Source organism: Macaca mulatta, chromosome 3 (assembly GCF_049350105.2).
Source record: "Macaca mulatta isolate MMU2019108-1 chromosome 3, T2T-MMU8v2.0, whole genome shotgun sequence".
Taxonomy (NCBI): domain Eukaryota; kingdom Metazoa; phylum Chordata; class Mammalia; order Primates; family Cercopithecidae; genus Macaca; species Macaca mulatta.
Window position 1 is genome coordinate 123,381,305 of NC_133408.1, and position 23,516 is coordinate 123,404,820.

At 38.5% G+C, this 23,516-nt stretch overlaps 1 protein-coding gene across 2 annotated transcripts in view; it reads right to left on the reverse strand.

The window, feature by feature from the left end:
- DYNC1I1 (dynein cytoplasmic 1 intermediate chain 1) overlaps nt 1-23,516 on the reverse strand; it is a 317,872-nt gene that overhangs the window by 98,507 nt on the left and 195,849 nt on the right. For both annotated transcript variants that reach the window (NM_001261582.1, XM_015134256.3), the window contains 3 exon segments: nt 5,641-5,766; nt 14,256-14,355; nt 16,445-16,607. In NM_001261582.1, coding sequence (NP_001248511.1) covers nt 5,641-5,766; nt 14,256-14,355; nt 16,445-16,607 — 389 coding nt within the window.

Below are 23,516 nucleotides of genomic sequence, written 5' to 3' on the forward strand. Positions count from 1 at the left end.
TACCAGTTATTAAAATACTGATCTCATTTTAGCTCAGTATTTGCTGCCTCCTTGACCGTGGACTTCTCAGACTCCAAAACAGTAAAAAATAAATTTCTGTTGTTTATAAACTGCCCAGTCAATGTTATTTTGTTATAGCAGCCTGAGCAGACTAATATAACTATATTGTTTCTATTATCCTCATTATAATCTTAAGAGGTAGCTAGAATCCCATCTGTATTCAACCCAGATCCCTCAGAACACCCATCTTCCTGAGACTAAGCCTTCTCTCACCTCAGTGAATGGCTGGAGGTGGGTGGGTATTGAAGGGAATGGAGGGACAGGCCAGAAAACGTGCTCATATTGCAATCTGGCTCTCACTGCACAGCATCCGTAATTCCCAGGATAATTCCTGAATGAATCACACTGGAGAAATCCCGGTTCAGACAGTTGTAGCATAGTGGATAGGGAGAGAAGGGAAGGGCATTTAGGGAACTGGACAGAATCAGCAGTGCTGGAGTTCTGTGTTGACAACATGTGTGCACATTAATGGGATGCAGCAAATGCTAATAAGAGGCTCAGTTTTTGTAATGATCTGAAATTCTAGCTTGATCATTTGCAATGTGACATGGCAAGACAAATAAAACGATTTTAAAACAACTTGTTTAAAGGTGTATTCTTATGGCATCCTCTGCATCAAATAGCTCACTTGGTATAGAAATAATCTCCGCCATTGCTGTTTTCAGATGAGGAATCACCTAGAATACGATCTCTTTGCTAGAATCCAGCTGATAATTCTAACATCCCTAGATGTGTCCCAATGATCACTTCTGCTTCTTCATGAGTTGCTTTTTGGAGAAGACTCTAGAGGAGGGTAGATAAAGAAAGAAAGCCGGAGAGGCAGGTTTTCTGCTTCCAGCTTCCTGGGCAAAGCAAAATGAACTTCCTGCTGTTTGATTTAATAAGAATCAGTGTCTAGCTCATCGGATCGGTCATACTCAATTGGCAGAAAAGAAGTGTTTTGGGATGTCTGCATTTCATTTTGGCATGTACACTGATATTCCCTTATGTCTTTTCCGAAAGGCACAAAGTAGCAATGTTGTGGCACTATTTCTCTGGTCTGATCCCTGTAAGTTGTATCTTTTACGTAAGAGTTTAATTTTAACTTTATGTCAAAAGTAAGTTTAAATTTTCCATGATTTTATTCTTCAAAATGTGTATGATAATCTATGTTACACTGGTTGAGGTTTCCTATTCTGTTTTCCCATCCTGAGGTACTTTGAATATCACATTTGAAAACTGTTTAGGTCTCACTCTGGTTTTCATATTCTTAGCCATGGAGTTTATCTGGCAATTATAAAGCACCTACTATGTGCTTTCATTTTGAATCCCAGGAATTCATACTAAATATGAAGCAGTAATTGTCAAAGAACTTTCTATTCTTTTATCCATTTCTCTTTTTTGATCTGTAATCACCACTTCTTAGCCTAGGCAAGAGAAAAGCTTATAAGATGCCTTTTTCTTTTTATCAGCTGGGCCATAAGCAAGTTACTCTTCTTTTCATTTAAAAAAATAAATAAAAATCCTTAAGGAGATTTTAACACTTCTCTGGTCAAAATATACTTTATAAAATTAATGTCAATTAATTTACATCTTTGCATTCACAGCTGTTTTGTAGATTTGGATTGCAGACCACAACTGGGTTGGAGGAGGGCCAAAAATTGATGGAGGAAGAAACGAGGTTTATCGAAATAAACTTTACAATTACACTAGAGACTAGAGAAAGTCTTCTTTGCATGGGATTGGGAAACACAACAATAAGGCCCCCATGACTCACCCAGGGTCACTCAGCAGTGTGGTCAGCTAGGAATGGAACTCCAAGTCCCAACTTTCTGTCCCTGTCCTAACCACCAGCCCACACTCCCTCCTATGTTACCGTCACTCTTCACAGGTGGAACTCTCTTTGAGGTTAGCAGGAACCTCATACAGAATCAAACACTGGGCAGCTGAGGCCGTGTGCAGCAATGACATCTGCACCCTTTATAGAATCTTAATGGGAAGTGAAGCCCATGTAGGAATAAAGACTGAGGGCTTAAACACTGACACAAATGAGGTTAGCTGATATTACCTACTTCGCATTCTGCTTTGCCCTGAAATCGCAAGGGTTTCAGGTCATTGTCAGTTTCAGGTCATTGTCAGATCCCCCTCTAAAAGAGATTGCCAAGAACAAAGAAACCAAATCGGGAAAAAGTAAAAGTAAAAATAAAAACCTCTGACCAAGCTAAGATTCTAAACATAGCTTTTCCATTTACCTCAATGCAGATAATTCTAAGGTATATATTTCTGATTCTATTCATTCCATTTAAAAGAGAAAGACCACACCAGGGTAAGCAATGCAGGGTGGTCAGACACATAATCTAATGACAGTGTGTGGAAGCCACTACAGAAGACAGCAGGAGCACTGCCAGAGTGTGCTACGAGGCTGAGTGGCTGATTTCTATGCAGGGTCCACCAATATTTTCCAAGTATAGACAGTTTTTATTGAAATAAAAATAGAAAATGCAGGACCAGAGCTCATACTAAAAATTCAGTTTAGTAAAGACACCAAAACTGCCCGTGACAGTAGAAGATATATTTTGGCCTTGCTATCCATAACACAGAGAAATGAAACTGTATACTAAAACCTTTTTATGAGTAGGCTAAAAGCTTGTCAGTCTTTACAAAACACCATGGAGCTGATGTCTGTTTCTTGTGCATTTGCTTTCCACTGACTGAAACAATGCTTTTCTGATCCATTGGTTTTGCTTACAATTATACACTTTTTTTTTTTTTTTTTTTTGAGACGGAGTTTCGCTCTGTCCCCCAGGCTGGAGTGCAGTGACCGGATCTCAGCTCACTGCAAGCTCCGCCTCCCGGGTTTACGCCATTCTCCCGCCTCAGCCTCCCGAGTAGCTGAATTATACACTTTTTAAAAATATGAAGAATCAGCAGAGATCAGCAGGAAATGAATAGCTAATGCAATTACTCCAAAATTATAAAAGTACAGTCATCATGAGGTACTCTTGCTACTCTCTACCTCTGCCCTTTTTCTAAGTAATGTATTGTCTAGTTTTGAAATTATCAGAACATCACAGCAGAATGTGGAAGCACGTTAAAAAGACCTGATTTCCCTGAGTTAGTGTCTAGAAAGGACCAGTTGTAATAAGATTTAGCAAAGATCAGATAGGACATAGAAGGAAATTTATAGGTCAGTGAGTGAGGGCTTTGGTTTTTCCATATATATATTTTAATTCTGTGGGATCTCTAAATTTCCATTTAGGGTTAGAAGGTGGTAAAGATAGCCATGTCTAGAACCATGTCTAATCAATACCTTATAAGGGTATGCGGCCAAAAATATACCTTGAATGGGCTGTACAGCCTTTGCTATCAAGTCCCATGTCTGCTCACGTTTTTAGAAGGCAGCCTGGGTGATGGCACAATGTATGTGATAGAATAAGCCTCAGTTCCAGGACTGGCTCTACTGTTCACTAGCTGGGTAACCTCTAAAGTTTAAAATCTCTCAACTGGAAAAAGAGAATAATAACATTTTTCCTACCTCTCTGTTGTACAATCAATGAGATCATGAAGGCAGAAGTGTTAGGAAAATTTAAAATACAGAAACATGTAGATATTGCTACAGGTATCACACTTTAGTACAACGGTAACCAAATTGCCTTTATTATCTTATCCGTCTACCTAACCTCCATCACTATTTTATCTAGGACTTCCTTGGCTGCTGAATGTTTCCTGATTTGATCTCCCAACAGTTCAGAAATACTAAATATCATAGCAATTTTATTTTTCTTTGGCAGCCAGTGATATTTACCTGGCTTTTATCCCAACTTCATGAGTATCATGTGTATCAAAGTGCTGACTACAAGTTTTTGGAATCAACTATTTTACTCAGTATCTTTTGGTAACTCTGGTATGACTACCTTGTTAATATATTTAGGGTACCTCTTGCTTTTTTTGAAATCATGAGTGTATTTTCTTCTCAATGACATATATTGGATCATTAAGGGAGAAACTAAAAAAAAAATTGTTGGAGAAATGTTTAGTCAATGGTTCCAAAGATACACACACACACACACACACGAATGCCCTTTCAATTAATACTAGTATTAACTATTGTCATGTGGCAAAACAAATAATTTACAGTTGATTCCTAAAACCTGTAGTCAGTTAATATAATTAAAATTTAAAAATCATAATAAAGATCATACATATTGATTATAATAATGTATTATTATTAGATTTTTTAAATCAAAGATATACTTCCTGTAATATCAAAATAAAAGGCACTGTTTTTCAAAAATGTGCTTTTCTTTATTTCTTAACCCTCACAGTATTTTCCTGGGAGTTTAGCAAACCTTGTAAAACTGAACAAAATTAGGATTTTGTGCTTCTATGATTACAGAAGGAGCATATCAAGCTGACTTGAAAATCTTAAAAAAAAAGAAAAAGAAAAAGAGAAAGAAAGAACCGTTCTTATTTCAAAGGCTCAGAAAATAAAGGTTATTTACCATACAGACCTAGACTTCTTGTTAAGTTGTTTTTGAGATAGCAAATTAGAAAAACATGGCCAGAGTTAGAAGTTACTCAATCAGGTTGAGGCTGGGACTCTATTCCAGCAGCTCCTATTCCCCAAATTGTATCTGATAATACTCTAAAGTCTAAACATATTTTAGTTCAAAAAGATACTTGGCTCTTAGATAGAAAATGGCACTAAGCTTCCAAAAATCAACAGGTTTACCCACCCTTTTCAAATGATGTATTTGTATTCAGAGTAATCTGCCATTCAGTACCTCTGAATTGTAACATTTGAGGAACTGCAATTTTGAGCTGAAATGTTTGTTTTTTATTTGCCTATGCATAATCACAGGATAGGAGCATTAATAAAAGGGTTGGTATATTGGCCTATGCTGAGGCCTATTATTTAGGCAGAGTCATGGCAACAGAGCAATGCTGAACGTGTCCAAGGGTACCATAATTTCAGCCTGTATTGTGTCAAGTGGAAGAGAAGACGTGTCCGCAGAGAGAAGGAATGAAAAATACAAACATATTTGAAATTAGCTCTGCATTTTCAAACCAGAAACAGCATCTGTATTTCCAAGTAACTCAAGAAATATGGGTGGTAAGTCTTGCCCCACGCCGGCTACAAAAGTATTATCTGTTAAGCAATATGGCGCCCACAAACTTAAAATCGGCAAAATCCATTGAACTGCATTTCCAAGAGAGTAGGAGACTTGAAATGGTAGTGCTCTGAGGATGTCCACGTGGGTGGGCAAGCATATGTTGCTTTTAAGCAGAGGAAGTGGCACACCACGATTTCTTCATAAGTGTGAGGTCTTTATAAACTCATCCTCATGGGGGCTGTTTTAAATAGAAAGAAAATGGCACACAGTCCCCAGCCAAGCTTCCTAACTGTCTGGGCGGCGGGGGGGGGGGGGGGGTTGCCACTTTCCCAAAACATTAGGTTACTGTGGGTAAATTTTCCAAAATTGTCAACAATTTCATTTTTAAACTGAGTTCTTCCTCTCAGCATAAGACAGATGCAATACAGCACAAACTATATTTGGTCTAGCAGGAGATGTAAGTTATTTTTACTACGCTGACTCCTACCTGACAGTGGAAGACATATTCTGGTGTGGTTTTCTTAAACTTCATGTTCCAAACCAAGGCCACTCCATCTGGTTCATGGGGAGCATCTTCATTGTTGTTGTAAGAAGCCACCATCAGCTCAGGGTACTAAATGGAAGAGGTCACAAAGATGAATTATGCTAAGATGACAACACAAGGAAAACTTCGTTATTACTACGTACACGTGGTATACTGCATAGTGTAAATGGTGCTTTCTATGTTCTGGCATACCTAGTATCAGCTTATTGCTGCAACCTCCTGCAGTCTTTCTTCTGCCTCCAACACTCCGTATGTGCTTGTCATACTCACCGGTAACTATCAAACTACAAACATCGCTTTACCTCTCTGTATTATATGACACTTTGTGCTACTCCCTTCCTGCTCCAGTATTGGCTTCCATTACATCTTTCTCTCCTGATTTTCTTCCCTGACTTCTCATTTCAGTTCCTGCCAGTTCTCCTTCTATTACGTATATTCCAAGGAGGCCTGTTCTCCCTGAGTAAGTTCATCTACTCCAGTGGCTTTAGTAAGCTTGACATGCTGGTAATTTTCAAATCTATATCTCTAGGCTTAATTTCTCTCTGAAATGCAGATTTCATTTCATAGTGGGGATTGCTCAGGATTGCCCATAGACACATCACTTGCAACACATAGAAAAATGAGCTCATTGACTTCCACACGAAACCTACGGCTCCTCCGTGTTCCCTATTTTAGCATCTTGCACTAACATGTGCCTGGCCCAGGCCAGCTGCTCTACATTTATTTTTACTTCTTTCTCTCTCTCACTCCCATTTACTAAATTTCCCTAATTCCTCAATACCTTTTAAATGAATATTTTCTTTCTATCTTTAAGGTCAGAGCCTGCTAACTTAATTTCTTATCTGGATGAAGGCAACAGTTTCATAAATGGCTTCCTACACTGACCTACTCCATTCTTCATCGTTTATCAGGAAGACTTTACAAAATATACATTTGGCTAAGTAATTTCTCAGCTTAAAATACTTTAATGGCTCATCATTACTTTCAAGGCAAAATGCAGGTCACATAGGATCCTTAATAATCTGTCATTTTCTGCCTTCCCTGCTTACTCTCCTACAACCTTCCCTCTTTCTCCCCACCTCCCACACCCTATGACCCAGCCTCACTGGACTAGTTTTGAGGCACACAGGTACATCTATGTACCTATAAGTCTCATACTCACTCTCACTGGGATGCCTCTTCTGTGTTGTTTACATAATTAACTCATCCTTTAAGACTCAACACAGGCATCAAGTCCTCCAGACAATCCTGACTTAACCAACCACTTCCTTCCTCGCCTATTATCAACTCCCTTAGTATTATGTGTCTGCCCTGCCAATTAAAGCACATGTCAAATGCATTATAATTTTTTTTCTATACCTATGTCTTGTCACTGGATTGTAAGCTCTTTGAGTGTAGGGACTGGTTTTTATTGACCTCTGAATCCAGGGTCAATTCCTAGCACATAATAAACTTGTGCCAAAATTTCTTTAATTATTTAAAATTTTTAATTTTAGTAATTATGTGCTCAATAGAAAGGCTTTTTATTTCATCCTTTGTTGTCAAACAATGCTAATAATTAAAGGCTTAAATGCAAGAAGCATACCCAGTAAAATAACAAGAAAGACTCTATAGTGATTCTAGGTATTAGAAAGACCTACACACCCTACATCAACTCTGTCTTGAGTGTTATTAAATAAACTAAGGACAAATCTCATAGGAAGTACTTTTGAGTTAGGACACATTTCATGAAAATGTCATTACTACACAGAAGTCTCAAAAGGCAGCCCTATTAAATACAGCATCAGGATTATAGCAGATCATATCACTCTCTTCTTATAATTTATTTTTTTCCTCCTTTTTCATTATTCTATACATATATTTTATGGAAGATTGTCTTTATGAATTTGAAGACAGATCTTTTTTTTCTATTAAAAATAACTAAATCTAAGTCTTATTCATTCTTCCAGCAGCCTCAACTAAAGAAAGCTGCAGAGAGTTACAACTTGCTGGTTGTGCAGAGGAAATATAAGCATACAGTGATACACATGTATGTGGCCACCAGGGGAAGTAATCATTCTTTATTAAAAAACGCTCCTCAGCGGATAAATCAAAGGCCTATTAAGAAAGGCCTTTGATTCAAAGCCCATTCAAAGAAACTAACATCCAGATAAACACAGAAGTCTCCAGACTGTCCATCTGAAGTTTAACTATGTCACATGTGAAAAGGCAACTCTATAAACATCAACACCACTACCACAGGGGCCAAGGAGCGGCCAGATGCTTCTGCAATAATATCACCCAGCTGGGTCTCATTGTTGGCACCCACTTACAGCTTTTCTTTTTCCACTTAAAAATATTTAAAATTATTTAGTTTTAAAACTCCTTTAGAAAACAGGGAGTGCTTTAGCAAACTTATCAGTGAAATGCCATTGGCATAATTTCTATAACTGAGATCGTAAGGCCAAAAGATACTGATTTAAATTTTATCTCATGCAAGTTTTTGGGATTTCAAGGTGCCCTCTAGTATGTCTTTTTCCACTGTTTGTTTGAACATGACTACTTATATTTTCTTTTTCCAGTAAAAATCGCTAAACCATTATTTAATCTTAAATGTCGTTCAAAATTATGATTTTAAAGAGAATATAAAGAATTACTAAATTCATGATCATTTGGTTACTCATAGGGCTGAATTATCCAATATTTACTCTAGGAGAATTTTACCTGGAAATTACCAGATACGCTTTCAAGCCCATTTTTTCTAACAACTAAATGAAACCTGGGGGAGGGGGGGAGGCGCAGTGGCTCATGCCTGTAATCCCAACACTTTGGGAGGTTGAAGCCGGCAGATCACTTGAGGTCAGGAGTTCGAGAACAGCCTTGCCAACATGGTGAAACCCCTTCTCTACTAAAAATACAAAACTTAGCCAGGCTTGGTGGTGTGTGTCTGTAATCCCAACCACTCAGGAGGCTGAGGCAGGAGAATTGCTTGAACACAGGAGGTGGAGGTTGCAGTGAGCTGAGAGTGCACCACTGCACTCCAGCCTGGGTGACAGAGTAAGACTCTGTCAAACAACAACAACAACAACAACAACAACAAAAACTAGCATTTACTAGAAAGGAAGGAACCATCATGTTTTAAGTGCCCGTTAGGTACCAGACACTGATATGTTAATTCATTTGGTCCTCATAACCCTCTAAGGTAGGCAATGGTTTACTCATTTCCACAGACAAAGAAACCCAGAGCCTGGGTTAAATAACATATTCCAAGCTTTGTTGCTAATAAGTGATAAAGCAAGAACCCCACTTGAAGTCTGTTGGGCTTCAAAAGCTTTGTCCTTTCCTCTCCACTGTGGCAAGCCTCAAGTGTCCCCTATAAATATGTAAGGCACCATGGCAGGTAAAATACGTGACATGGATGCCCTGAATAATAGGCTCTTCTCTATAGGAACTTATCATTAGGTGGAGGGAGGTAAGACACCTGTAGAAATAACTACAAGACAAATACAAAAGCAGACCATGACATGTGCTAAGATAGAGACAGAAGCAAGGTTCTGCAGAAGCATGGGGCCAGGCATGCTGACTCACGCCTGTAATCCCGGCACTTTGGGAGGTCGAGGAGGGCGGATCACCTAAAGTCAGGAGTTCAAGATCAGCCTGGCTAACAGGGTGAAACCATGTCTCTACTAAAAATACAAAAATTAACCAGCCCTGGTGGCTCGCTCCTGTAATCCCAGCTACTCCGGATGGGGAGGCACGAGAACGCTTGAACCCAGAAGGTAGAGGTTGCAGTAAGGGGAGATCATGCCACTGCACTCCAGCTAGGGCAACAGAGTGAGATTCCATCTCAAACATAAATAAATAAATAAGCATGGAAGCTGGTATGGGGTGTGGCAGTAAGAGAAATTGAAAGGGATTTCTGAGAAGAAATGAGACCTTAGCCTTGTCAAGTGGGTAGGTTATTAGGACAGATGACAGTAGGGACAAGAGTCCAAAGAGGGGTGCAGGAGACCCCTCTTGGTATCTGCCTGGTTCATGTGAATCTCTCTTTGGATCCAGTAAATAGAAGCCTAACTTCCCAGGGATAATTAATTAATTGCAGGGTTGATACTTGACCCAGCTGAGCCAATCACGTTCTCTAACCAGAATATTGTAAACTTTGAACTGAGACACAGGACCCGGGAGCTGGCAAAGGGGTCTGGATAAGGACAGCAGCTTATTGGTGAGGTCCCTCAAGCTGCCCAGATTCCTACAATTTCTGTTTTGGTTCTTCATCTTTTTCATGGATTCCCTAACTACTATAATGACTCCCCAGTAAATTCCTCTGTCTACTGAACGTAGCCAAAGGTAAAGTCTTTTTGACCAATACAGTGAAGAAGAATATGTCCAATAGACATCAGGTTGTAGTATTACTATGTGGCTAGGAGGCAGGCTATATCAAGCTATATAAAAGAAGAAAGGCCTGGAAATGCCTCAAGGCATCATCACGGAAGTCACTGAGTACAGGCTAATGATTTTAGATTTTATTCTGGGGGACAAAATAGGAGTCATACTTTGCAGCTAATGATAATACTGCTACTGCTTTTCTCACTACTATGTCACATTTATTGAGTGTTTCTTATGCACCAGACGCTTTTAAAATTATCAGTCCTTTATTTTTATTTTATTTTAAGACAGGATCTTGATCTGTCTCCCAGCCTTGAATGCAGTGATGAGATCTTAGCTCACTGCAACCTCTGCCTCCAGGCTCAAGCAATCCTCCCACCTCAGCCTCCCAAGTAGCTGGGACTGCAGGCATGCACCACCATGCCTCACCAATATTTGTATTTTTTGTAGAGATGGGGTTTTGCTATGTTGCCCAGGCTGTCTTGAACTCCTGGGCTCAAGTGATCCTCCTGCCGTGGCCTCCTAAAGTGTTGGGATTACAGGTGTAAGCCACTGTGTCCAGCCAAATTATCATTCCTTTATATACATTAATTCATTTAATACTCACAATAGGTGTGTGAGCTAGATACTATTATCATCATTTCATGAATGAAGAAACTTAAGCCAAGAGAAGTTAGGCAACTTGCCCAAGTTGATACAGAGTGTATAAGTAATCTTTACAAAGATTAATCTGGTAAAAGTACTTATACTGACTTAACATTATAGAGACTGACATTAGGGAGACCAGTAAGAAGCTGTTTCCTAACATAAGCAAGAAGTAGAGAGCATGACATAAAGTAGGTGTCAAATCCATGTTTGTGGATTTGCATTGCTGTCAATAGTAATCTTTTTGCTATTGTAAATTTGATTGGATTTAGCAACTAACTGAACTGCCAAAGATTACTCAGGTTTGCATCCTGGATGACTGCAGGAGTGGAAGATGCAATTTACATGTGAGAGGAAGTGAGTATACATGGTGGGAGTAAGATCATGAGTCTGATTCTGCACACATCTGAAAACTCTGTCACATGGTGTGTGATAATATTATTGACTCACTGTGCTAAATAATGTTCAGTGGGTGACAAAGTTGACATAATCCTCCAGGTTCCCAGATTTCTTCCAAGGAATGATGTTTGATGATGTTTTGTAAATATTTCAAAGTTAAAGTGTTCTGGTTTAAGCAGCCCAGGAGATAAAAAAAAAAAAAAAGCTATGCTGAAACCTTATAATTTCTTCCTTTTTCTCCCCTCAGTTCTATTCTGTTACATTCAGGAAATCATCCTAGACATACATGCCACCACTACACACCAAGACTGTTCCTCTATCTCTCTTCTTTCTTAATATCATTGGATTGCATCTAAATCCATCAAAAAGTCTCTTTATCCCATAAGTATGTAATCCTGGTCCTTTGAACCCCACAGAAGTGTTGTGATGTAGGAGCTGAGCATTCTAATCTCTTTTTCTTGTGCCTCATATACAATGCATTTTTCAAAATTGCAAACATTTCCCCCACAGCGTAGGTGGGTAGGTCACACAAAAATAGGGGAAAATAAATGTGGTCTCTCCATGGTAGAGTTTCTGTTATTCCCAACTTACTTCCTCCAACACAAACATCATGCAAGACCCTATGTGGAAACACATCCACGGGCAATGTGGCCCATCACCTACTGAGGCAAGGCAGGGACCAGCCTCATCCCATGCCTCCTCAGGGAGTGTTATCAGCTGACCTGAGAACAAGGTTGTAGTTGCCTTTGAGGAATGTGTCAGATAAGGTTCCTGTGTAATTCCCCGACTCTGAACAAGTGAACAAGCTGAGCTAAGTGCTTCCTCAGGCTTGGATCTGATTTCTGTGCACACACTCAAGCGTGCTCAGAGACCACCCACACACTGGCGGAAAGCGGTTGGGCAAACCCTGCTTGTCTCAGTCTCTGCACGATCATGCACTGTGTGCTTTGTTGTTTGGATACAAAAAGGGATTCAAGAGGAGAGAACATTCAACCACTTGATGGCTGATGAGGGTCTAGTTATGGGGAATTACACCCCTCTTTTGTTCCCCTGTTCTTCAATAGGATTAATTGGGACTTATCCATTTTATAGCTCTGCCTAGAACACCCTCTTCTCCCCTCCATTTGTCTAAATCTCAGTCTTCTGAGAAGCGCTGTCTGACCAGAGGCAGATTCCAACCTTCACTGAACTTTGAGAGCACTTGCTATCTGCCCCCATATCATTCTGCACCTTTACAAGCTCTTTTAGTTTCAGATCCAGAAGGTCTCTGTGGGAAGCAGTGGTTAAGAGCATATGCCTTGGGATGCTAAAATACTTTGGTATAAATCCCCACTATACCATACCCTAGTTGAGTGATTTTCAGCAAGTTACTTAGCTTCTCTGAGCCTCAACTTCTTCAAATATGACATGGAAATAGTAAGGGTGGCTGCCTCACATGACTGTTATGAAGGGAAAATAAGAAAGCCTTCACAGCAGCTGTCATGGTGCTTTGCATATAAGAAAAATAAATTAAAAGCTAGCTATGACTATTATTCCCAATAAAAGCTGGATCGACAACAAGAAAGCAGAAACTGTGTTGTGCATAAGTGCTTAGGAGTAATCATTCCTGCTTCTCTCACTGTTCTTACGTCACTGTTATTGCAGGAAGGAACATTGTTGTTAAGAATGTGGGCTCAGGCATCAGATGCTTAGGTTCAAATTCTGATGTCACCACACTAGGCTGTGTGTTTGCATATGTTACTTACCTACTCAGTGCCTGGTATATTGTTACCTAGTTGAGGTGGCTATTCGGCAAATTGGCTTTTGGTAAATTTGCCTACTTTCACTCTGAATGCCACACTGATGGGCTTAAACTTCCTTTTTACGGGTAATGGGGAGTTTTGGTCCAGGGAATGAAGAGATCAGGTTTTTTATTGTTTGTTTTTTTTTGAGACGGAGTCTCACTGCATCACCCAGACTGGAGTGCAGTGGCACAATCTCGGCTCACGGCAACCTCTGCCTCTTGGGTTTAAGCAACTCTCCTGCCTCAGCCTTCTGAGTAGCTGGGATTACAGGCATTTACCACCACACTCGGCTAATTTTTGTATTTTTAGTAGAGAAGGGGTTTCACCATGTTAGCCAGGCTGGTCTCAAACTCCAGACCTCAAAAGATCCACCCGCCTTGGTCTCCCAAAATGCTGGGATTATAGGCGTGAGCCACCGCACCCAGCCCAGTGATCCGATTTTTATTTTAGAAAGATTGTTTGGGTAGATTTCCATAGGGGAAAACTGTAGGTGGACAAGCATGAAGGTAGAAATATCAGTTTGAAGGTTAAGAATAGTATTAGATGATGAATATATGAGTGGAGACGTGGAAGGTCTTGGTGACAGACTGGGTCTAGAAGACTAGAGGGAGTTGGCAATGTTGATGAAAGTTCTGCTTTAGGGTCTTGGGTATATTGTGGTGCCTTTAACATAGAGATCATATAATAGGTAAAAAAAGATTTGGGATATATGAAAATAACGAGTTAATAGTTCATTTAAGATTCTATGGGACAGCTAGAATAGTGGCTTTGTCTGGTGTACAAAGTGAAATTCAGCAGGGAGATTGGGCAGGAGATACAAACAGGCTATTCATGGTTGAATCCTTAGCAGTGGAAGAGATCTCCTGCAGACAGCACATTGGGAAGAAGGGCAGTGGTTGAGGGCATGACCACAGGGACCTCAAGGATGGTTAGAGGAAAAGGAAATCTTAGAGAAGTCAGAGAACTAGGAGAGAGTAGAGAGAGTAGTGAGAATTCAATGGAAAGAGGATATTTCTATAGGCACAAGGACGCTGACTAAGCTGCTTGACAAAGAAAGGTCAGGACAGATGTGGGCTTAAAAATATCCACAGGATTTGACAAGTAGGAAATCAGTGGTCATCTTAATGGAGCAGTTTCATGGACAGAACAATCTGGCTTCCTGTTTGGTACCTAGCACATAGTATGTACTCAATAAATACAAATAACTGAGTAGAGAATTGAAACTGAAACTTCAATAAAATGAGGGGGGAAAAAACCAACAAGCATAGAGAGGAAATCATAGGCAAGTAAACGAATCTCTTTTTTTTTATATAAATGCCATGAGAACACAAGCCCAGTTTGTCCCAGCCCAGCAATAATTCTTACCTGGAGGGACCAGTCCATACAAGTGACCACTCGATGCTTGGACCAATGCTCATCATAGAACTGACGGTTGAAAGAAAGATTGGCTCCAGCCTGAACATCCCTAGGAGGATTTAAACATCAGAGATAAATATGGAGCTCTTTCTCTATGCTGCTCATATAGAAGCACTGATGTGGCAAAAGCCTGGCACACAATACTCTCTGAGGCTGAAATGTTAATCTAGGCTACATCCCCTGATCAAAATTAAAGAACTAAAGATGGTCTTCTTTTTTTCTAACCTGGCCCAGAAAGGGTTTCTGTGTCTTTTCAAGACTATTATGAAATGTCAGATTTGTTTCAAGTTCCCATCTTGACCAGTCCCAAGCTTTCTCCAACCCTGCTTCAGGCCAGAGCCTCTCCCTGAAAGGCTCTGGCCTGAAGCAGGGTTTATTAGAAATCTCTGCTATCAAGGGAGCACAGCACACCAGAGGATTCTTTGATATCAATACTACCTTATTTGTCCTTAGACCAGAAATGATATGCATGTCTTTATTTACTTGGAAATGCTGATAGGCTGTAGCAGTAGTCTCCTCACTCAATAGTAAGTGATAATTTCTACCATGAGACAGGCGTGGTAGACAGTAGAGGATTCACCAGATATGTTCCAGATACTTATCACTTCTGCCACGGACCAAAATAGCATCTGAGTCTAGGAGGATTACACTTTAGCCAGTGTTTACTTGGCTGACACTCAACTGGCCATAACACCTCCTTCAAGGAACTCAGTGCTGGTTATGCAGTTGCTCCACAAGCTGAGTATTTAAATCCAGTAATGTTTGCTCTGGGCCAGGAACTATGGGATCTGCATAAAAAGCTGCCTAAGTTGCCTGGGCTTTGGTTCAGAAATTCTTCTACACCCACCTTTCCTCTGTTCATTTGCTTCAACTGCTGGCTTGCACCCTGCATCACTTAACTTATATGGCTCTTGTTCAGATTGGGTGACCTGGCTTCCAACAAGTTATTTGGGCTCTAATTAGTAAACCTAATATGACTTTTTTTTCTGCTAACCCTTCCTCAGCTCTGCCACTGCAAACTCAGGCCATGTGTGTGTGTATATATACACATACACACACACACACAAACACACACACACACACAAGTCCTGCCAGGAGCCTAGGATAAAATGGAGCCAGCACACAGAGGGAAATAGGGCCAACAAAATCAGTAAGTCATAGAAAAATGGCTTCTCAAAAGAACACAAAGATTGCAGAACATATATATTCAAAATATTATTGTCTCTTCAAGGCAGTCTAAAGATGCTGCTTACTATTGAGAACATGTTCAGGACTCCCTTTTGAAATTGGTTTTCATGCCTCTGTTACATTCCCTCGAGCATCCTCAATGATGATAAGACATTGTCCTTTAAGAATGTATTTGGATTTTAGAAATGGCAAAAAAAAAAAAAAAAATCAGGGCTGATGAAAAAGGCAAGAGACCCTACCTTCACATATCATTCTTGGCCAGAAGAGATCTGGGGCTAAGAACAGCTATATTTATGTTTATAAGGCTCATATAGTCCCTCCTGTTCTCCCCATGATGATGGTTGACAGTCATGGCCTTTTCCAGTACCTACGCTACAGTCACAGAGGAAGTCATTTAGGGACACTTGCTTTTATTGATTAGCTTTGTTTTGCCTGTAAATATATTCTTGCATATATTAATATGTTTCCTAAAAGGCATATACACATATGCATACTTTTATGGTACCAAATAGAGGAAACATTTTCCAGTCTCTGTTCATCATTACCCACATGAGTTAACTTCTCCCATACCTCATGTTTATTTTCTTCAATTTACTATTTGCTTGGACATCAGGAATAAATCTAGTAGATACAACATGAATCTCCTTTGCTGCTTATAAGAATGTTTTCTCAGAGGATAATGCATGTGACTCTGCAGTCTCTATCACCTGGACTGTTCCCCAGATATCAAGTTCAAAAGCATTTCACAGAAGCACATGATAATTACAAGGAAGCTCTAAGCCAGAAGTTGCCACCAAAGCCCAGAGTCAAAGCTGTTCAGCAAGATAAATTCCAAAATTTCACCCTCCTCTGATTTCTTAATTTGGAATTTTCCTAGTCAGAACATAAATAAATGTAGAATTAACAGATAACTTACGCTATTTTTTAAAGAATGCACACAAGAGACTAACCCATCTTTTTCTTCTAACTCTCGGCCGCTGTAGTCAAAAAAGATGTCGGAATCTTCAGCCAGGGCTCTTTCAATTACCCGTATTGTCCGATCAAAAAAGATGAGAAATTCCTCTGAATGAAGGATCTGCTGTTTTTCTTCCTCTGTCAGCTCTCTTGGAGGGGCTTTATTGATTTATTTTTTTGTAAAAGAGATTGTTAGGGAAGGAAAAAGGGACAATTAAAACTTATCAAGAGGAACCCAACTCTTGAGAGAGACTGCTTATCAAAGGCGTGGCAAGACACAATGAAACAAATCATTGCTAATATTGATTCTAAATTATTTATAAATTCACACCAAAGGCTTCTGCAGATGTCCCCACAAAAAGATTGCATATTTGGTCCAATTATTATTTTGAAGAGTTGAAGAAGATTACAAATAAAAATAGATTGGTGTGTTTTTAGCAATCAGTTCTAAATGTTTTTTTTTTTTAACCTAAAAGCAGCTCAAATATGGCATAATAGATAAATTCACAAAACTATGTATTTATATATGCTATTGTACCATTGTCAAGCTGGCAACATTAAATAATTAGGAACACTGTATAATATGATCCACATAGTACGTTTCCTCTTTCTACTGAGTAAATTCATAAATTCATTTTATTTTAAATGGTTAGTTGGTAAGGCTGACTGATTGTTATACAGATTATATTCAAAAGCAGAAATATATCATTCCAAACCTGCTTTCACTCAAGATCTTCCGTTTTTAAACAAACACATGGAACAAATACATGCTTCTATAAAACAACCCACAATTGTTTTTCTGCCTTACCTTTCTAGCATGATTAATCTTATCGAACTAAATTTGAAGATAGAAAATGAGACAAAGAGATCAAATAACTAGCAGTATGTCATAGTTTCTGAAAGTGAGCTCACCTTGGAGTCACCATCTGGTTACATAAACCATTCCTTCAATTGCAAGTTTTACATAAAACTTTAGGGAAGGGATTAGGAACTCCCCAGTCTGAAAAACCCTCAAGGGCAGAAACTGTCAGCTGAACCTTTGTGGTTCTTCCAGAACCCCAGTTCAACTCCGGTGGAGAGAGCCTTCAATAAACTTTTCATTGGTTACTCTTTCAGTTAGTAGTACAGAAGCTCCTGAAGTTAAACTTACAGGAGGAGGGTAGTGCATTACAATCACAGGTGGAGCCTCTGGTGGAACCACTCACCCACAGGGTTTTTCAAGCACTTCCACAACCATCCTAATAACCAGATCGATTTCTACCTGGCCACATGGTCAGAAGAAGCTTTTAGGTACTATCACCTGTAGCATAATATTTTATGAAAGTGTTACATAATTTGATTAACTGTATTTTGAAGCCTAAGAAATCTGTAGTGTCAAGAAGCCCTCCTACAGAGTCAAGTCATGGCAGTGGATCCAATGTTCATAACAGCTCCCTCTTTCTAGCCTCCCCTTCCCTGCCCCAGACCATGATGCAGGGGGTCTGGAGAAACATGAGAATCTCTATTTGTACAAGAAACTAGAATGATCCTGATGTAGTTCATTCACACCTTAAGAAATGCTCTCCAGGTAATATTAGGGCAACATGTGATTCATCCATTACAGCAGAAGAATTTCTCCTAACATACCCCACCTTGTAGTTTCTAGCAGCCGTAAATAAAATTAGAAATATTTCTTTGCTGTCTAAGCCTCTGGAGCCCTAAATAGTCCAGTGTGTACTGGGACTTTCCAAGGACCCCATCAACTTCTAGTGCGCAGTGCTGCTGAGACACTAGTTTGTGAAATGCTGAATCAGGCAATGTGCACACTCAGACTTAAGCTAGGTAGTGGGAAAATAGGTGGAGGTCATAAATAACACAAAGAACTCTATGAAACCAACCTGGATTCCAGCACCCTGCCATATGCTAGCTTTGATTCATTAATCAATGCACTGAAGCTCTCTGGGCAGTAGTTTTATCTATGAAATAGGGATGATACCTAAACTTTAAGTCTGGTTTAAGAATTAAAGCTAAATATGCTGGGCTTCAATAATTGGTGATGAAGTAGTACTGTACTAGTCTGCTTTCTTTTTTGTTTGTTTTTTTTTTTTTTTTTTGAGACACTAGTCTGCTTTCTAAAACTCTTGTAAATGAGACATTTGAATTATTTCACTCCAGAATATAATAAAACTACATAATGGAACTAGGCAAAAGGGGAAAATACCCTACAAAATGATAGGTCCATTTTGTTTTGGTTAATACTGTTAAATAAATGAATAAACCTGACTAAACAAGAATACTATAGGCCAAGAAGAATGTCTTATTTAAAAAGACTCACTTGGCTTTGGTCACTGTTAACAGATGACTTGAGACACACTTGAAATTAAACAAAGAAGTAGGAATTTTTCTCCCTTATTTCTTTTTTTATGATATTAAAAAATCTTTCTAGCCTCTGTGTATCTTTTCTAACCACTTCTATTTCACCGGTATCTTTCCTTACAGGTCCATTACCTTGAATAAAAAATAGTATCTATGTAATTTTCTGTAATTTTTTTCTTCCCTGTAGCCTATTGTCACTTTGATCTCAGCTTTCAAGACACACAACTTCTTCTCTAACAGAAACATAAATGGCTGATCAAAGTGTGCTTGTGGAGGCCAAGTTCAGGTAGGTGGAGCACTATCCTCTCCAGATATTATGTTTGACAATACAATATTTGGCTTGAAATTAAAATGCTACCGAAGCAAACAAAAGATATATTTTATATTAAGCTTTGATGTCGAACAGGGATCAAATGACATGATTTGTTAGCAGAAAATAATCAGATGCATGTGCAGATGAGTACTTTTTAAAAGTTATAAACAATATTCAACTTAATTAAATAGGGCCATAGTAATTTTTGATTGTATAAACAAAACCTCTGATACTTAATCTTTAAATTGATAAGTATTTTTCAATATCATGAAAACACAATGGAGTATCCAGGAACCACAACCAAAAGGTGTGTTCAGAGATAAAAACCTCTCTAGGCATCATATTTCATGAAAGAAAATTGGTTGATTAATGGAGCCCACAAAGTTCAAAATACAGGACTAAACAAATAGAATCGGAATTGTTTTACTCCAAGAAAAATGCCAAATTCTACCTGAAGTATCTGTTTCTACAGTTTTTCCCTATCCCTGGAACCTAATAAATTATTTTTTAACAAGTTCATGGCATTAAAAAGGTAGGAATTTAATAGCAAAGGGCATACCAAAACAAAACATGGGCATGGATAATAGTTTTTCTTATGGGTTAAGCAGAAAATACTATTATAGCAGATTTTTTCTTTGTTTGTTTTCACAACACAAAACATGGGATGTTTCTGCGAAGAACTGACAGCTAACAATACTTTGTGCATTTAAAGAGCTCTTTAAGAAGAAGTACATTCTACTCTATGAAAAGTAGAATGCATGGATATAACTTACATATAATCCAAATGATAAGACAATTTTCAAATTTACCAAAATTTAACCAGTTATATTATTTTATACCATGTATGAAAGAAATTTTGCTGAATACATGAAATTCAGAAGACAGCCTAATTCTATCAATTTGTGGCCCGCAAAATTAAAATCAAATATAAATTTCATTTAGGGTCCATTTTTTAATTGTGGAAATGTTAATTTTTCTTATTTTTATATATGAAAATACTTTTAAATGTATCTTTCAAGCATGACTGTATCTCATTTGCTGTGTTTTCTTGACTTTTCCTGCTATCCTCAATGTATACTTCGTCAGTTTGTCTTTAATTAATTTATACTACTTTAAACTATATCTTCTGGATTCTAGCCTTCTTGTGATTTTTTCCCTCTATAAAAATGTACAGTTTATAATAAGTTCACAACTTATATTGAGAGTTTAGTATCTCATTTCTATGTTAAAAGTTATTTTAAAAATATCTACCACCAGTATGTCTTGACTTGTTTCAGCAATGTTGCTTTAAATTTCAATATAAAAATTATTCAAAAATATTTTTCAAGAATCTCTAAGAGATAAAAAATAAATAAACCCATGTAGCCAGGAAAAACATTAGATTAAATAAGGACAGTGGCTCTCATGGGAATTTTACAGTGAAATCAGTTCATAAACAGCAGCAAGAAAACCAAACCAAACTAAAAGCGAAGGATATCTTTCTGTGAAGTCAATGTGAGGTTTATGAGTTGATTTCGTATTTACAAAAAAGTTAGGTTCCCAGTTGTGTTGTTTTGAATTTCTAAACATGAAGACATGAGGACACTGACATATGGAAGTTTTCTAAACTTTGATTACAAGCTAAAATATACCTGCTTTTTTCCTACTCTATGGCAGAAAAAAGTGAAACAGTAATAAATCAAGACTGCATTTCTTTACTGTTTAATGCACTTTGATGTCACACGGGCAAAAATGTCAAAAGTTAGTGAGTACTGATTGTTTTCCCCATGTCCCCCTCAACACTTTTTTCTTCCTTTTCACTCAAAAAAAAAAAAAAAAAAAAAAAAGCCAGATTTCTCAAAAATGTGTTCCCTGGTTTGAAACTGTGTATGTCAAGTTTCAGCCCAGAGCAAATTTTTATGGCTGAGTAATAAATCCCTGAAACGCAGGGTTCATAATGGAAGTGCTGACACAGCCCTAACTACTATGCAGTCGTGTGAATGGCGCCACGATTATATCTGCTAAAGATTCTTTCAAAAGTTTGCAAAATACTGTCTTGCTTTAAAAAAAAGCCAGAGTTTGATGCCAACATAAACATGCTTTTAACCCATTATGTGTTAATTTGCAGAAGAGCCATTAATGGAGAATAAGGCACACAGTGCAGCAGGAACAGGAAATGTTCTTTCAAACTTCTTTTTGACTTTTAACATGACTTTAATCAATTCCATGAAGCATGAGTAACAGTTAAAACTGAAGGGTGTTTTCACTTGGAACTTAAGAAGGAGGTTGCTTTGCTTTGCTGGAGAAGACGATTTGGAGATTGGGGCTGGGGTGCTGGTGATGGGGAATCTATGCCAAGACACACAAAATATACCCCAGCTCCTTATCACCAGGTATATTTTAAGAATATTTTGCAAATGGTAAAGGAGTACTTTAATAGATCCTGACTTATTTTGTACCTCACTACACCTGTAATCATGATATTCTATTCACCAACTTTTTTTTAAAAGATGTTTTTAGTATAAGTTTAAATGTGAGATCTCTTTGATCAAATTCATTTAGACTCTCAGAAAGAGTAAGCCTTGTGTCTTCTGTGAATGCCACTGTTAAAATGCTGAATCTTCTCCTAAACCTCAGTCACACCCTAGAACTTGACAGCGATTGAACTTCTCAATGTCTGAGACCTAGCACAGTAACAGAAAGAAGACCTTTTATGATAGTTCTCCAACGAGTTTAGAGGACTTTGCTTGTATCTCTATTGATAGTTTCACATTTTTTAAATGTACTAGCTGGGGCCCCTGTAACCATGTTCTTATTTCAAAGCTATGGGCTATGGCAAACCTAAGCACAGAGAGCTGGGGCTCCCAAGGGCATCCATCCCACCAGGGTAGAAACCAGTTATAGACCCAGGCACTGCAAGGCAAGACTACTAATGATAATTTAGCAAACTTTTATACAGCACTTACTTTGTGCCAAGTATTGTTCCATACTAGCCCTGTTGAGTTTTTAAAAAACCTGTTTGCCAGATGGGGAAACTGAGGCAAAAAAAGGTTAAACTAACTTAGTCTGTAGTGATCACTCAGCTAATAATCTACAGAGACAAGATTTGATTCCAGGTAGTGTGGCTCCAGAGGCTATGCTTTTTCATTATTATCTCACACTGGCTTTTAGATACCTGAGATTGCATAAAACAAACCAAAACTAAATTAAACACCCACACTCAGACACACTTCAAATGAGCCTCAATATGAAGTGATTTTTAATAATTTTCTACAATTGTGGCTGGGCGCGATGGCTCACGCCTGTAATCCCAGCACTTTGGGAGGCTGAGGCAGGTGGATCATGAGGTCAGGAGTTTGAGACCAGCCTGGCCAGTATGGTGAAACCCCGTCTCTACTACAAATACAAAAATTAGCCAGGCGTGGTGGCACGCACTTGTAATCTCAGCTACTCGGGATGCTAAGGCAGGAGAATAACTTGAACCTGGGAGGTGGAAGTTGCAGTGAGCTGAGATCAAGTCACTGCACTACAGCCTGGGACAGAGCGAGATTGCCTCAAAAAAAAAAAAAATTGTCTCATTTAACTCCATATGATATGGATGTCATTTGTAATAGGTATTTGGGCTACTCTAATTTTCTCATGAGAGCACAAGATGTTGAAGTGAGGACTTGGGATCAGTATGTATCAATTCCTACAAAAGACCCCAGTGCTGAACATCTGCCACACTGTGCCAGAGCCACAACCATCTTTAAAATTTACAAATCAAATGAGCTTCGAATCAGAGTTATATTGATCTATACTTGGGACACTCAGTAGGAAATATGGAAGAACATTTTTAATCTACATTCAGTTCTCAGGTCCCACTCTCCATTTGCCAGCAAGTAAGACAAGTTCAAAATTCTCTTCTGTCTCCATGGGCTGAGAATCTCAAGGTAATACAAGGTTGGGTTTGTAAGGAAATGTCACCTGCAGTATTTCCTGTCCCTCCTTTTTTTCTCTCTTTTCTTTCTTTCTTCTTATAGGTACAGTGCTATCATGAGGAGGGAAACAGGGTAAAATGTACACTTTGGATTTAACTCTAAATCTTGGCTCATGTACTCATACATTATGTATCCTTGGATAAATTTTTAGATCTCTCTCTTCTGAGTTCTCTGCCTATAAAATAGGGGTAATAATAGTATCTGCTTCAAAATAATGTTTTAATGAGTGAGTAGTATCTGTGGAGTGCTTAGAAGAGAGCCAAGGGCATAGTGAGCCCTTAATAAATGTTAGTTAATATTATCACCAGAACATGTAAGAGGTTGTTCCTCCTTATACAAGCAGAGTTGCAGAAGAAAAATTTTAATAGCAGAGTTACTAGCGTTGATCACTATTAATGTTTCTATGTAGATCACATGAAAACACTTTAGAATTTACTGACA